This window comes from Symphodus melops (assembly GCF_947650265.1).
Source record: "Symphodus melops genome assembly, chromosome: 13".
Lineage (NCBI taxonomy): Eukaryota > Metazoa > Chordata > Actinopteri > Labriformes > Labridae > Symphodus > Symphodus melops.
The window spans coordinates 11,265,420-11,280,380 of NC_136703.1; the positions used below are offsets into that span (position 1 = coordinate 11,265,420).

General features: G+C 39.3%; 3 protein-coding genes across 5 annotated transcripts; 1 reads left to right on the top strand and 2 right to left on the bottom strand.

Moving 5' to 3' along the window:
• Nucleotides 1–721: 721 nt before the first annotated feature.
• ppp1r3da (protein phosphatase 1, regulatory subunit 3Da) lies at nucleotides 722–3,291 on the bottom strand. Of its 2 annotated transcripts, none has more exons than XM_079359596.1 (2): nucleotides 2,806–3,291; nucleotides 722–2,088 (listed from the first exon to the last, which is right to left on the bottom strand). In XM_079359596.1, exon 2 carries the CDS (start codon nucleotides 2,059–2,061, stop codon nucleotides 1,138–1,140), a length of 924 nt encoding a protein of 307 aa, XP_079215722.1. In that variant the 5' UTR covers nucleotides 2,062–2,088; nucleotides 2,806–3,291; the 3' UTR covers nucleotides 722–1,137. The 2 variants fall into 2 exon arrangements, with proteins under 2 accessions (XP_079215722.1, XP_079215721.1); XM_079359595.1 differs by lacking the exon at nucleotides 2,806–3,291 and adding an exon at nucleotides 2,419–2,594.
• fam217ba (family with sequence similarity 217 member Ba) lies at nucleotides 2,732–6,676 on the top strand. 2 transcript variants are annotated; one of them, XM_079359592.1, is made up of 5 exons: nucleotides 2,734–2,909; nucleotides 3,238–3,404; nucleotides 3,492–3,591; nucleotides 3,730–3,794; nucleotides 3,888–6,676. In XM_079359592.1, exons 2-5 carry the CDS (start codon nucleotides 3,298–3,300, stop codon nucleotides 5,320–5,322), a joined length of 1,707 nt encoding a protein of 568 aa, XP_079215718.1. In that variant the 5' UTR covers nucleotides 2,734–2,909; nucleotides 3,238–3,297; the 3' UTR covers nucleotides 5,323–6,676. The 2 variants fall into 2 exon arrangements, with proteins under 2 accessions (XP_079215719.1, XP_079215718.1); XM_079359593.1 differs by lacking the exon at nucleotides 3,238–3,404 and having other exon boundaries at nucleotides 2,732–2,909.
• A 733-nt stretch (nucleotides 6,677–7,409) lies between these two features.
• ttll9 (tubulin tyrosine ligase-like family, member 9) lies at nucleotides 7,410–11,897 on the bottom strand. The gene is made up of 14 exons (XM_079359594.1): nucleotides 11,744–11,897; nucleotides 11,453–11,493; nucleotides 11,293–11,385; nucleotides 11,099–11,210; nucleotides 10,824–11,009; nucleotides 10,433–10,501; nucleotides 10,230–10,320; nucleotides 10,049–10,089; nucleotides 9,881–9,968; nucleotides 9,659–9,717; nucleotides 9,344–9,540; nucleotides 8,826–8,939; nucleotides 8,126–8,250; nucleotides 7,410–8,013 (listed from the first exon to the last, which is right to left on the bottom strand). Exons 1-14 carry the CDS (start codon nucleotides 11,756–11,758, stop codon nucleotides 7,943–7,945), a joined length of 1,302 nt encoding a protein of 433 aa, XP_079215720.1. The 5' UTR covers nucleotides 11,759–11,897; the 3' UTR covers nucleotides 7,410–7,942.
• Nucleotides 11,898–14,961: the final 3,064 nt, after the last annotated feature.

Genomic DNA, 14,961 nt, shown 5'->3' on the forward strand with positions numbered 1-14,961 from the left:
ATAAAAGGTTGTTTTTTTTTTAAAAAAAGGTGATGTGTTTTGGACAATTCATGTGATATATACATGTAGTGTTTAACACTATTAGACCACCTGTCATATAAAAAACAAAAATATTTTAGAAATCTTTCAAAAACTTGATGTTTTTGAACACCTTGCATTCTAACTGCCATTTTTACATGTACCTTTTAGCAGTCTCTTTTGAGAGTTGATTTCCAAATAGTTTGTAACTGTTTCCACAGATTTGCTTTAGTCCAATCAGTCTTTATTGTTCAATCAGATTCAAATCCTGACTTTGAGTCCAGCAGTTCCAGTTCTCCAGATTCATTTTTCTTGGTCAATTAATCTTTGCACAGCTTTGAAGTATGCTTGGGGTCAATCAACCACTGAAATTTTCTTTTTTACTGCTAAGGAATGCAAGTTTATAACTATAATTGGACATTTTAGAAATAATAATGTGCTTCACTATTGTTTAGTAAAAGTGTAGATTAGAAATTTCATGGAAAACAATAATAATGATATTTTCGCGTTAAACGTATCATTTTGGTTTAAGAGCTTCTACATAGAGATGTATTAACCATTACATTTGGTATTTACCAATGCTGTTCATTTAGGGCAGCTGTGGCACGAGTGATGGTTGAATACATTTGTTAAGCGCTATGTGTGTGTGTGTGTGTGTGTGTGTGTGTATATATATATATATATATACATATATATAGTTCAGAACACTACATTGTGAAATATCTTATTTTGTAAAATCTCTAGCTGGAGGACATGGCTGAGGAATGAAGTGCATATTTCAATTTCACTGAACACTTTGTGAATGTCACATGCATCTAATTTTCCAGTAAATTACTTTTTTATGTGACAGGGTGGGAAACCAAATATAAGGTGCATTTTTCAAAAAAGAAATATCAACATAAAGCACTGGCACTAACGTTGGCTTCAGAGGTTAGAGCAACAGTTTAGTTAATACATTGTGGCCAAGTATGCTCAGCGTTTATATAAACAAATTTCACTTAGGGAAATCATCTGTTTTACACTAGTCAAACAAAATGAAAATTTTGCTACTATCAAGTTAAACATTATTATCATACCAACAACAGTGATAAAGTGCTCTGATTAAATTCTACAAGTAGTTTAAAAGAAGTGCACCATGCTATCCTCACATTCTTTTGGCACAGTGAACTTGTAGTTATGGCAAACTAACTTGTAATTCTGTCCATTATTGTTGTCCCAATATTCAGCCCCCTGCACTTTGTACTTTATTGCAAACTGTAACACTGCATCTGGTTGGAGGAATGGAGGAACAGGCAGGTGAAATCGAAATGTGTCACAACTGAGCTGCTCCCCGCCTCCTTCCGAGGTTTTAGTGATGGCTGATACCCAGGAGGCTTTAGTTTCTGTAGAACTTTCCCACTCTGTAAATGTATAGCGAGCTGTGACTTCCTTCTCAAAGTCCAGATTGAGGACTTGGGTGATTCCGATTACACCCAGTTCAAAACACAAGACTCTCTCCAGGCAAACTTTCTGCTGATGAAGACGATACAGGAACCCTGGCTGGTCACCTGGTTGTTGTGCAAAAACTGGCCTCAAATATGGCATGGATATCTCCAGATGCTTTCCATCAGCTAATTCTGCACCCATCAACAATCTGAAGGTAACATGATGGGGGACAAATGGATCCTCTCCTGATTTAAAAAGCCTGATATCTTCAAGATCAAGCCCTAAAGAGTCAACAAACCGCACACCAACATTTCTGCATCTGTTCTTCTTCTGTGTGGTGGAGGGCAGAGAGCGTGACCTTTGTCGGATGATGGGTTTAGGCGGTGGTTCACAGGATGGAATGTGATGGAACTCTTGTTTTTTGGGCTGAGAGGTTCTGGGGCTTGGAGGGCGGATTGGAATAGGCTTCTTCACTGCATCAGATTTGTCAGCTTGAAGCATTTCACTCAGTTTGATGGTCATGCAGGGCCTTGAGATTCTTTTGCATAAACTGGATATCTGCTCTTCAGATTTTGAAGAGTGAATCCTCTCATGTCCAATGAACCACCCTCTGTCCATGTTCTGTGAGAACTGGGGTCTGCTCACCTGTAAACAAAGTTTTGAAGCATATGTAATATCTTCACAGACAAAATGAACTGTGACAAAAAGCACATAAACACAACAGTAACAGTTTAGTTGTGAAATTTAGGCTATTATGGCCTGCTACATATTTGATTAGAACAACATTTCTGAAAGTTTAACAGCACAGACCATTCTCAGCTGGGAGAGGAGTGGGCGTGTATCGAGAAGCCTACGTGCATAAATACATGTAGCCTACCACTCTGAGCTAGAACGTTACGGAAAGAACCTACGTTGCAATGAAAGCCGACGCCAACATCACCCCAAAAATAAAAAATGATTCAAAGTGTTAGTTACGTTTAAGCTGCAGTATGTCGACTAAGCTTGATCCTCCATTTACTGTAGTTTTTGTTGGTGCTGCGCGTTTCCGTGCGCCACAGATTCTCCGCTATTGGACGCAATCGCATGACCTGATTTAAAACTCACAGCCACCATTATACTCCACAACGAGCATACATATCCGTATCGTGACCGACTCGATGGAGATCAGCATTCATATGCGCAGTTAACAGGAAGCTACAGTAGGATGAGGAGCAAAGTACCACGACACATGGGAGATTGAGTAATGTTGGATGTAACGTCACCTAGGTGTGTTTTTTTTTTATAACTTCTTCCCTCGAATTTTAAAATGGTCTGTTTAACAACGTTTATTATTCATCATGTCTTTGTTGTAAGTAGACTTACCAGAGATGGTTTGTGTCATTGAAAGCATGACTAGCATACGTTGACTTCAAGTCCCATGATGCACTTCGGATGCCCACTACAAGGCAGCAGCCAGTCAGCAGCAGGTAAACAAACCTATCTGCTCCTTGAGAAGGCGAGCCAAACAAAGCGTATGCGCTGTCGGAACATCTTGCATTTTTAATGGCGAGGAAGATGATAGTCGAAAAAGAGATGCGTCGCCTGTCATCAATTCATTAAAAAAAAAAAAGTCGCCGCATTGTCATTTACCGGAGGCGAGTCAACGACAAGCAGAAGGACGAGTTGAACCTGCAGTCAATCCACGAGCGTCGACATATGCGCATGATGCATTGCAGCACTTTTGAGAAAACTGGTGTTTTTAGCCTCATTCTCAGAATAGGTTACATGATCCGGGATGTTGGTTGGGTTCTTTAGCTACCGTAACTTTTGATTGTGCTGGATTCTAAACAACATCCCGTCTGTGCGACCTGCAACATGGGGCCCATCATGCAGGAGCGCACAGCATCCTCGACACTGAAACGAGTCGTCTCCAAAGAGAAAATTCGAGTAAAAAATACTGAGAACAGTGTGCCAGTAAGCAGGTAAGAATCATATTACAGTGATTCAAAGTGTTAATTGTCATGTTTGTCTGGAAGCGGACCTGACATAGCATGATCATGTTTCCACAGTTCAAAGAAGGGTAACAAGATGAAAAAAACAGTGGGTCAAATGAAAAATGGCCTTCCAGGACCAGGTCAGGAAAAGGACACGGTAACCACAGTGCAGAAGGTGAGGACGTGACATTGTAGTGAACACAAAAGATGTTTTTTTATCTATGGCAGGGATGCAGTATGTGTTGAGGGATTTATAACGTATACATTTACAGCCAGATATAATCAAACACCATACATAATGCTGGTTTTGTAGGGTGCACAGTCAAAGGGAGGCAGATACAAAACTGCTACTACAAGGAATACAAGCAAACTATCCAGGTATGTGTGCAGTTTCACTGAATGCTTGCTTCAGTTGCCATAATCCCTAAATCCCAAAAGAGCTTTTTTTCACACTTGTCTGTCTCTTTCCAGCCCTGAAGAAGAAGATTTAAGACCTCCACTCAGAAAGCACTTATCTGTGCATAGAAAAGACGAGAAACGTGAAAATCAACGGTTGTCACAATGCAGCAATGAGCTACAACCAAATCGAGGAGCAATGGGTAAAAATCGGCGAGCTCTTTCATTGCCTCTCTCCCCAATATCAGGTCTACGACACATGCCATCCCATCCCCTATCACACTCCCCAGCCCCCACCCCAGAAGCCCTACAGCATCACTACAACCAGAAGGATATTGACACTGACAGTGCTAGTGATCTGTCAGACTCTGAGAGACTGCCCGTGTTGCCCTCTCCCTGTACACCCTGTACCCCTCCTCACCTCAACCTCAGGGCAGAGGTCATCAACACCAATGACTTCCCACCTGACTTCCCAGGACCCCGAGGGTGTGTGGATGATGAAAGTGAGAGTGAAAAACCCAGCTACAGTTACACAGATTTTCTGCCACCTCCCTTCAACAGCTGGAGCCTGAGACAGCTTGCGGTCTTTATCCACACAGAGGGCCGTGGGGCCCCCAGGCCCAAGCCTGTAGGGAATTTAGAGAAGTACCTGGAGAGGTTGCTGCAGCTGGAGTGGCTTCAGATCCAAACAACGCAAGCAGAGAGCAACAGGCCGCCTGGGAGCCGACCGAGACCACAGGGCTTTCCCTCTGCCACCACCGCACACCCTCCGCACAGGCCTCATACAGCACCATCGTCTCGACTCAACTCCCCCAAAGGGCTGCGGCAAAACCAGCGAGCCTTCCCATTGGCACCTGTCAACAATCCTCTATCACCCGCTTCAGCGCAGCACCAGCACTCCCGCTTCCCAGTTTGCCCACATTGTCACATTCGCTACCCGCTGTGCAACGGGACCTGCTCTGCCTATGCGTACCAGCGCCACTCTAGGCTCAGCCCACTGCTTGAGCACAGAGCCAGACCTGGGGCACCATCAAAAAGGAGCAGCAGTGAGACCAGAGCAACCTCCACAGAAGGTAGAAGCCCAGGAGGACAAGGCGGTACAGAAGGAGGAGCCCAGACCCCGGTTAGCCCCTCAGCTGGTAGGAGTCATCTCAGACAAATGCAGGCAGCAGGCAATGCTCGTAAGCAACCCCAGGAATCCGGAAGCAACTCAAACAGCCGAGGACCAGTGAGGAAAAGCCGTGTCAGAGCTAACTCTGAGACAGATGTTAAAAAGGAGCCTGGTGGCAGTAAAGCCGCTGGTGCAGAGAAACGTGTCTTTGCTACAAGTAAGAGGGAGGTCATCACGTCTAAGAGAGCAGAGAAGGACTGGCAGAGACAGGAGGCAGGAGGTCCGGCCTCTAAAACCGCAATGAAGAGATCTGCTAAAGAGCCACAGTCTATCTCCAAAGCACTGCTTAGTAATAAGCAGAATGGCAAAACAAAAAATGTTCACTTTGTTGCAAAGTAATCTGTGTTCACTTAAAAGTATAGCGCTTTTCATAGTGTTTACTTGGTCCAGGAGCTTGAACCATTGCTTGCTTTCTGTGTAATACTAACTGTTGTACAGCAGTTTAAATCAGTGATGTACAGCCTAAAAAAGGTCATTACTAACTTGATCAGCTAGAATAGAGGAAGAAATTACTTCAAAGAAAACACTTACAGTAAACATATATTTACATATTGTATTTATTCAAAATGTACGGTACATTCATAATGTCAAACTCTCTAACAAAAGAATAATAGTGGCACCTCAACAAGACAGGAGTTTTAAAGCAAAGCTTCTGTGTTGTTAGTTATTTGCACTTAAGTCAGGTCTCCTTGTGCTATTACTGGTTAAATAGGCATTGAACAAACATCTACTGACCACTTAACAGCTTTCACCATAAGTAATCCATAGTGAAGTTTAACATAGATCATTGCATTCTGGTCATCCAATACAATTGTAGCTGTAATGAGTAGTTTTAATCTTGGAATGTCTTGGTTGTCAGTGCTTTTACTTGATGTTGCTTTTTATCCTTTCTTTGGTGCCTCATGTTTTAAGTCACATGTTCAGTTGGAGCGTCTTAGGCTGAAATGAAGGTGGCACAATAAGAAGTGCTGTACTACATGTACGTTTCAGATATATTTGTGCAATGGATTTCTAACTTTGGTTACAAGGGCTCTTCATATTTGAACAGCTTGAATTGTAGTTGTTGATGATATACTGTATTTTGCATAGAACTGAGCTCTTTCTATCATTGAAGACAGTGTTATGTTTGCTATGAATGTAAATGCATATTTTTCCAAATTTTATATACCATAGTTATATTTATGAAAAGTGTTGTGGTTGACCTGTATTCACCATTGTCATTACCATGTTTACATTGTCATGCAGAAATATTAAATATTTAGCAAAAAAGCTGAATGTAATATAATGCTGTTTCACTGGGTCAATCTTATGCTGAATTGTAATTTACACACATCATTGCTGTTATGCTGTAACAGGTTATTGTCTACATAACCCGTCCATCCTCCACTGCAAACTTGAAGATTTAAGAACACTGTTTAAGAGTGTCTTTTCTGTCTGTTGTGATTTACCATGTGCACCGAATTCATGAAAACACTGCAATGTTAATAATGTGATATGTATCCATAAATGGCACATCTCCTTAATAGTAATGTAAAGTATAAAAGCCATAGACAAGGGACCAGCAGTGGTGGTGATATTGTATATGTGTACATGATGTTGACAAGCACGAAGAAAGATTGTGGTACGTTATTTTCACAATGTTGAATGCAAGTATTTGACGGCATAGAAATAAATGTTTTGCACTCGAGGAAAACTGGTGTGTTGGCCATTCTTTGAAACACATTTACAAATTGTACAACGTTCACAAATGAAGCTGTGTAAGTTAAAGGAATATAGTTTTGTACTCATTCATAAAGTTGCTCCCTCTCTTCCTCTGTCTTCCTGTTCAGGTGATCAGCTGATTTGGGGCGTTAACTCTTCTTCGTACTAAACCAACCAGATTATACCAATACCTTTATCGACCAGTCATACTGCTCTTATATTTTGAAATACGTTCTCTTTTTAGCCGTTTATTTCATTTTAATTGAGGCAACTCTCCTCCATCTCAGTTGCCTCCATTACCTCTCAGTGTCTTAAGTCCATCTCCTCAGAAGCCCACTCCTCCTCACATCCAGCATTCTTCAACTTATCACATTTTCCCCATCAGATTTTTCTTAACAATCACTATGGTATTTTATCTTCTCTTTTGTAAAACGCTTGAGATGCACTTGTAATGATTTGGCGCTACACAAATGATTGCTCACCACACCATCAATCTCTCGACTCCATCAGGGGGTTATCCTTTCCTACTGTCAGCCTCACTACCTCTTCAAAGACATTGCATAGTATATATTTTTCACTGATAATTTAGTCTCTACTAATAGAAATGTCTTTAGTACTACAGTCACAAGTGTCCTTGTGACTGGCAAGATACTGAATCCAAAAACAGATAGCTATTGGTGTGTTTATGTGGGTGAATGAAATAATGTTGGGAAATTTAGAGTCAATTAAACTTTATTTATCCCCATGGGGCAATTCAAATGCACAGAGAAGCACCCATGTGTATGACCCACATACACATTCAAACGCCCCCACAACAGGAGGAACAATTCAGGGTCAAGTGTCTTGCCTGAGGACACGTTACTCGCAGCAACTGGGGATCGAAACCTCAACCTTCCAGTTGAGAGATGACGGCTCTACCAACTCACACACTACCGCAGCCGGCCCATTGACATGCAGTGTGAAGAGTGCTTAATCAGAAGACTACAAACGTTTTATTCAAGTTTAACTTCATTTAAAATCGATTAAATTGAATAGTTAGAATAAGTAGCTACATTCAAAAGCACAACAAGTTTTGCAATTGTTTAAGAAAGTTTAGCTTTCATTGATTTTCACTCAGTATTTACTGTTTAACTAAGATGATGAGAGTCAGATCAAATCATCACAAATCATACATCATTTAGATTTTTCAGTTATTTGTGTTCACTGGAGCCTGTCTTCTAAAAGAGACTAGCACTTAGTGGGACATGAAAATGATGGGTCACATCCTCTTCTGGCCTGGATATGGTTTTAAAAGCTGGCGTAGCTGCTTCTCTCTGTCATTCACGCACCCTGAAAAAGATGTGAAGCAAAAGAATTGCAGAAATTATTACATTTTTTTAAATTAAACTTGAATTTTTTAATTTAAGAAAAAAAGGCATTTTCATTAGACTTGCAGTATTACCTAAGTGGGTGTTAGCAGTGACACATGTTATGCCAAATGATTCCATGTTGATATCCTCTCTGTAGACAGGCCCATCATTCCACATGAGATCATAGCCACCCACTCTTTTCTCTTTGCCAGTAAGCCTTATAAGAAACAAAATCACACTGAGCTAGGCCACAGCACCAGAATGACGGATAGAGATCAAATGAGCTCATTATTTTGTGTACAGTAGTCACCTTGTGTGATCTGAGGAAAATTGAAAAAAAAGTAGTTTCTTACTCAATCTGTATTTGTCTCAATAGTTCTTCTTATATTTAGTTTTTATCCTTTATCAATCCCAGAGAGGACATTTAGGCTAACGCTACTAAAAAAACCGGGAGCACACACATGCAATAAGTGGTTTCTGTGGGCATATTTTAAATATAGAAATATAAGGTGAGGTTCACCCCTGGGCTGTTTGACAGTTGTTGCCTTGCTCAAAGCCACTTCAGCAGGAGTTGAACCTCTGCAGAAACAACCAGACATAGTTCCACCCTTTGTCCCAAAGTATACATTCTGTATAAATATATATAATGTACAACATGAATTAGGTTAAAATGATTACACTTTCAATCTTCTTCAAGATTTCTAAAATAATACGTCAAATGAATGGTGAGACAAGGCGTCCTCACACCTTTTTCTCTAAAGGAAAACCAACAAAATGATGAGATGCATTCACCTTCCCTCCATATCAACAACATTCAAAGTATCTTCAAGCAGCCGACACTTCATCTCATAATCCTCCTGACTACTCGGTGTGTGTGATGGAGAGGCATTCACCTCAATTAACCACCTGGAAAGAAAAAGATAGAAAGTGATGACATTCACTAAACATTTAGTGAGCATTTGGGGCGGTATTAAGCCACTAAGCAAACGGCTCGGGAAGCAGGTGAGTAAATGTTGCTTGAATTGCATATTGGAATGGCTTTCTCTTGAGTGTGGGTTAATATTTACAGCAGGATTATTGAATTCGTCACAGTTCTTCAAATATGCTGTGCAGATTTATGAGATTAACTGTATATGTGGTAATTTCTGGAGTCAACCATTAGCAGATTTACTGCTTTGTTTTCTAGTTATCAGGGTAAGCAAGCAAAACTTGTGCCATGTTTGCTTGTCACTTCATGTACTTTCCTTCTCATGCAGTTCTTGTAAATACATATCCCTTGTATTTTCAGACCATACAGTACAAGCACTTACGGTTTGAGGTTCTGATCCAGTAGGATGTCGTACCCATAGAGCTCAAAGCAGTGTTTGTCGTTTATAATGACCTTCTGTACACTCCGTAGACTGCAGACAAATATGTTATCCATCTCTTTAAACAGGGTTTCAATTGTCTCTCTGCCATGTTTTGCAGTCAGGTATCTTCGTAGCTGCTGCATCTGCCACTTACATCCCTGCATATGGATGAATGAAAATTGCAGGAATAAAGATGATGAAGAATTGAGGAGGATTCATTTAAAAAACTTTAAAATGCAGAACCTTGATTGCTAACTATCGCATGAGGCTCTATACCTTTTCGGGGTCGTAGTCTGGTGCCGTTTTCTGGACAGCGACATTTGTCAGGTGCATATCTGTAATAGAGCGCTAAGTAGAATATGGGAACTTAAATGGAATTATGTCTTCCACGGGATAATGGATAATGCAACAAAAAACATTTTTAGAAATTGGGTCAAAACAATCTGTTTACATTCAAAAGGATGAGGACAAAATCTAACTACAGCAAAGGAAGGATACACTTATCATCAATAGTGTTGAGGGAGAAGCGGGTACTAGAGAAGCGAGCAAAGCCATCTCGATACAGCCAGACCTTCAAGGGAATATACTGAGAAAAAGGCTACATGTAATCATGCATGCAGAAAAATCTACACGTAACTAAAATTATGTATAAAGTGCAATACATACTGATGTGACTAGTACATAGACCCTAAGATCAAATTTCCTGCCTGTGAGGACAAAAAAATAAACAGTGCTTAAGAAATTATAACACAAAATCCATTTGTCTGATTCTACTGTCTACAATTTTAAAAACATACTTTGCATGATTTTTCTTAAATTGATTTTATTTGGTTTATTTTTCCATTACCATTTATCAAGTAGGGGTTCTCTATGTAGCGTTGTGCCACATAGCTCTCCACTTGAGCTGCATCCTTCTGATCCTCTGGACGAGTGCCATCCTGGGAAAACAGTAAAATATCAAACTGAAATATGTAGTCCTCAATGCCCAATCTTCTGTTAATAACTATTTAATTTTAACACCCATTTCCTTCGAAGAACAAATTCATGTACCTTCTTCCAGTCTGTTATGTCTTTCAGTTTCCTGAACAGGAAAATACCTTTCCCTTGAGATTTTGCCACCTAAAAGACACTTCAGTTAATTTGCATGGCTTGAGTGCTATAATATGCTGACTTAACTTAAAGGGATACAAAGCATGACGCTTTGTATCATTAGAAACATGGTAGTAGTGTTGAATGGTCATGAATCCAACCCTCATTTTGCCCTGAGACGAGAAAAATATGTTTTTCTTTGTGTATGTTTTCTTCATGTGATGCAATATGACGCTTTTTGCATCACATGAAGAAAACCTTCAAGCAAAGAAAAACACATTTTTCTCATCTCAGGGCAAAATGAGGGTTGGATTTACGACCACGGCAATATCTGTGAGCTGCTTTAGCTAACCGGCTTCATGATCCAGGTGCTGCCAGGTAATCTTTTGAACTCCTCTACAAAGAGATGATATTCACTGGGCAGGGCAAAAGTGCAGGGGAAAAAATCACATCTGGAAACCTCCATACGGCCAACGTTCCTTTCAAGGTTTTTCCGGTATCGTTTAAGGTTTTTCACCATGAGGTTTTTGCGTGTCAACTGTAACATAAAACACAGAAATAAAGATAAGGGGTTCAGTGACTCTTGATTAAAATAGCATTCTAGGTATTTGACTAATGATGGCTCACCTCATAATGGTTACGGAAATGGTTTATCCTTACATGTTCATCCATGTAAGAGTGATCAAAATTCTCCCTGAGCCACCCCACATCACACCAGTTAAAGTCCCACTCTCCATCACTGAGAGATAAATAGTTAATATCAGACAAGCCACAGATCTGACAGGTGTTTTAATATGATTCTTAAAGTCAACCGTACTCACTCTTTGACCTCAAACCAGCCTGGTCTTTGGCGCAGGACATCCTGTATGGTGTTGAGTTGGCTACATTTGTAACGCACACAACTTCTTCCATCTCTGAGAAGACATTGACACATTGAACTGGCTCTGGCAGTACACAACCAACATCAGAAAAAATACTCACCGCTCTTCACTTTTCGTTGAATCATTTTTGGATCCAGATGTCTGCAAAAGTGAAGAAAGAAAACAGATGTTGCTTCTTTTCCAACTCCTTTGGTATGCTACTTGACGTTACTGGCACGTAACCCTGCCTTTAAGGCTACTTGTTAACTATTTCAAATAGGTAGGACCTATGTATTCGTTAGTACAACGGTTTAACTTTAGTTAATTACAACATAGCAGCTGTTGCATCACAAGCATATTAACTCTCTTAAAAGCCTATAAATCAACATTTGCTTCCTGTTTTTCTGTTTACCTTGTTTTTTGACATGGAAGCGAACTGTATGAGAGGATCATTAACGAAACGAGGATAAGAACAGCATTAAATCAGCAGTAAACCGAGAAAGCTACAACGAGTCCAGGCGATGTGTGTTGACCATATACTGTTGATACCCGTTGTCATGGCAACGCAGGAGGAAATAATCAACTAGCTTTGGTGATAATGATACTGTAGCCACAGTAAATTATTTATGTCAGTATCCAATTAATATCACATATACATGTTATTCATTTGCTGTAATATATGAGGCCTAACACCATGCGGGCTAGCCATATGAGCTGAGAGACCTAGGCTACAAAAAAACAAAACAAGTACTAGCCTACATACTAGAGCAAAAGTTAGCCTTGCAGTCTTATTCTTTTGTAGCCTATACTTACTTTTTAAACAATTGAGAAATCTGTGATAAATAAATGTAAACGATAATAATAAAAATAACGAATAGGACAAGGCTACATAGGCAACATACACACGTAAATATTTATGTGAGAGCTTGTTCGTCTATGACTGAGTTTTCTTATAGCCTATATTTACTTTTAGTGTCTGATGGAGCTTAGGCTTATTACTTGCAGGTGGAATGAACCTATCTCTGAATCCATTTGGACAAATGACGCATGATAAACTGTAGGCTAACATCCACTTAGAACTGGATAAAAGCTACTAGCAAAACCTTTTAGTCATAATTGGCAATTTAGTTTATTTTCAACATGTTCTCATTAAATTTGCTAGCTAGCGAGGGGTTTAACCAAGGATTTACTTACATGTTATGTATTTAGACAGAAAAGAAGGGAGATAAAGAAAGAGTAAAATATGCCAGGATTGCTCTACATGTTTTCTCACTTTTCTACATTGCTTTCTTTACTGAATGTTTGCTGACTGTGTGTTTGCAATTAAATCTAGCGGCCTATGTGTAGGCCTAATTAATGAACTATGAGATTGAATGCTCCTTATGTAAATATTAATTTTTAAAACGTGATGTTTTATTTCTGTCCCAGTTTGCCGATAGTGCCAAACTTTTTGTTTTTGTTTAGGGTCTTTTTGAGGAAGAGTCACATGTTCCATATTTCTTCCATTTGCCTTCAGTAAAGCATAGTAGAGCTATTTAGAATAGTATATGGTGGGCTTTGTCAAATAAATCATAATTAAAATTGACAGAAGGCACGTTTTCAAAGTGTCCCACTTTACCTGTATTCATCCTACTATAAAATGACCACTGAGTGGCGCTAAAACCTCGTTTAAGTGAATTGAGACTATTTTTGAAGCTTGTGTCAATTTATTCATTTCTTCAACTTAATCCATGCTTATGTATAGCCTAGGCTATATTATCTTTGTAATATGATGTCTTAAAGGAGCTAAATGCTTATTGAAGCAAATTTAGCAGCCTAATAACTTTATTTTACTTTATTTTGGCCATTTCAACTATATTCCGAATTTTGTCTCACAAGGTTTTTATCAACTGTCAACATTTTGTAAATTCTCTGTTCGCCGTACAACATGTGATGTTTCTATACAACCAAAAATAGAACCATCGGGCTATATTACACAAAACAAACTTTAGGTTACTGCCAGGCCTGTGTCCCCATGAAATAATCCCAACAAAAAAATGTGGAATTCAACACAGCACTTTTAAGGAATGTTACCTTAGTGATTTACCACAACAATAGGGTCGCAAAACTGTCCAAAGTGGAGGGAGCTGGGTGATAATTAACCTTTGACCTCTTGCTACAAAATATCAGAAAAACCCTTTCTGACAGAGAGGTCATATTGACCCCTACATGCTCAGTCCCAGATTAGCTAATAGATAATGAATTGCATCTGATGTGTTTCTGATTCTTGCAGAAAGAAGCCTGATTTCACTGAGTTTGCACCACTGCATTTGTAAAAATGAGCTGGAACAGGACAAATTAAGCATATTTTAAGAGAATTTAAGAGACAAGCATAGTTTAATTCAAACCCAGTTCATAAAAATGTTTACATCTATTGTTTAAAGCAATTTATTGTCAATACTGTGAAGGGGGCATAGACCCTATATAGTCCTGTACTAAGTTAAATGGCTGTGTCTTTTTTATTCTTAGCCTTCGACCACAAATCAAACTAACAGTCATACTTTATACTGGGACAATAATCACAACAGAGCACTTTAAATAAATATGGATGTACGGTTTACACACACAAAAACTTCTCAACAGTGTATAGTTCTTTACCAGCTGAGTAAACACTCAAAAGCTATAGAGTAATTCCATGGACTGACAGCTGTAACAAATCATACAAAATGATGGGGAACAACAGATGTTCTATTATGTTTTGACATATACTCCAGAGTTTGGGTATTATTTCAAACAGATGGCATCAGTTTTCTGCCAAGCTCAATTTACATCATTTTCATTAAAATATGCCCTAGAATGTTTTCTCTGTATCTTGTTTGGTGAATGGAAATGTGCCCAACATTTATATGATAATGGAAGGTAAATGAACTTGAATTTGTGTCACACCTTTCTATACACAACCATTCATACACTGATGGAAGGAGCAAGGTAAGGTCCTTTACCTGCTTTTTGTAAAGTGTCTCGAGATAACACCTATTTTGAATTGATGCTATGCTAATAAAGATTGATTGATTGATGGCAGAGGTTGCTATGTAGTGACACCATCAGAAGAAACTAATCAATTTGTTGCTGTTGAAGCAGCGGGAACAATTTAACATCAAGGGTCTTGCCCGAGGAAACATCAGACATGTTGCTGCAGGAGCTGGGATTGAACTCTCAATCTTCCAGTAGAGAGACAACGACAACCAACAGAGTCACAGCTACCTGTGATAAACATGTTTTTATAGTCTAAAAAAAGAAACTGGATCAGCTGTATGTCATGTCTGATAATAGTTGACAATGGAATTCAACACAGCACTTTTAAAGGAATGTTACCTGAGGGATAGAACCAGTGATTTACCTTGACAAAAGGCTTGCAAAACTGTCCAAAGTGGAGGGAGCTGGGTGATAATTAACCTTTGACCTCTTTCTACAAAATATCAGAAAAACCCTTTCTGACAGAGAGGTCATACTGACCCCTACATGCTCAGTCCCAGATTAGCTAATAGATAATGAATTGCATCTGATGTGTTTCTGATTCTTGCAGAAAGAAGCCTGATTTCACTGAGTTTGCACCACTGCACTTGTAAAAATGAGCTGGAACATGACTAA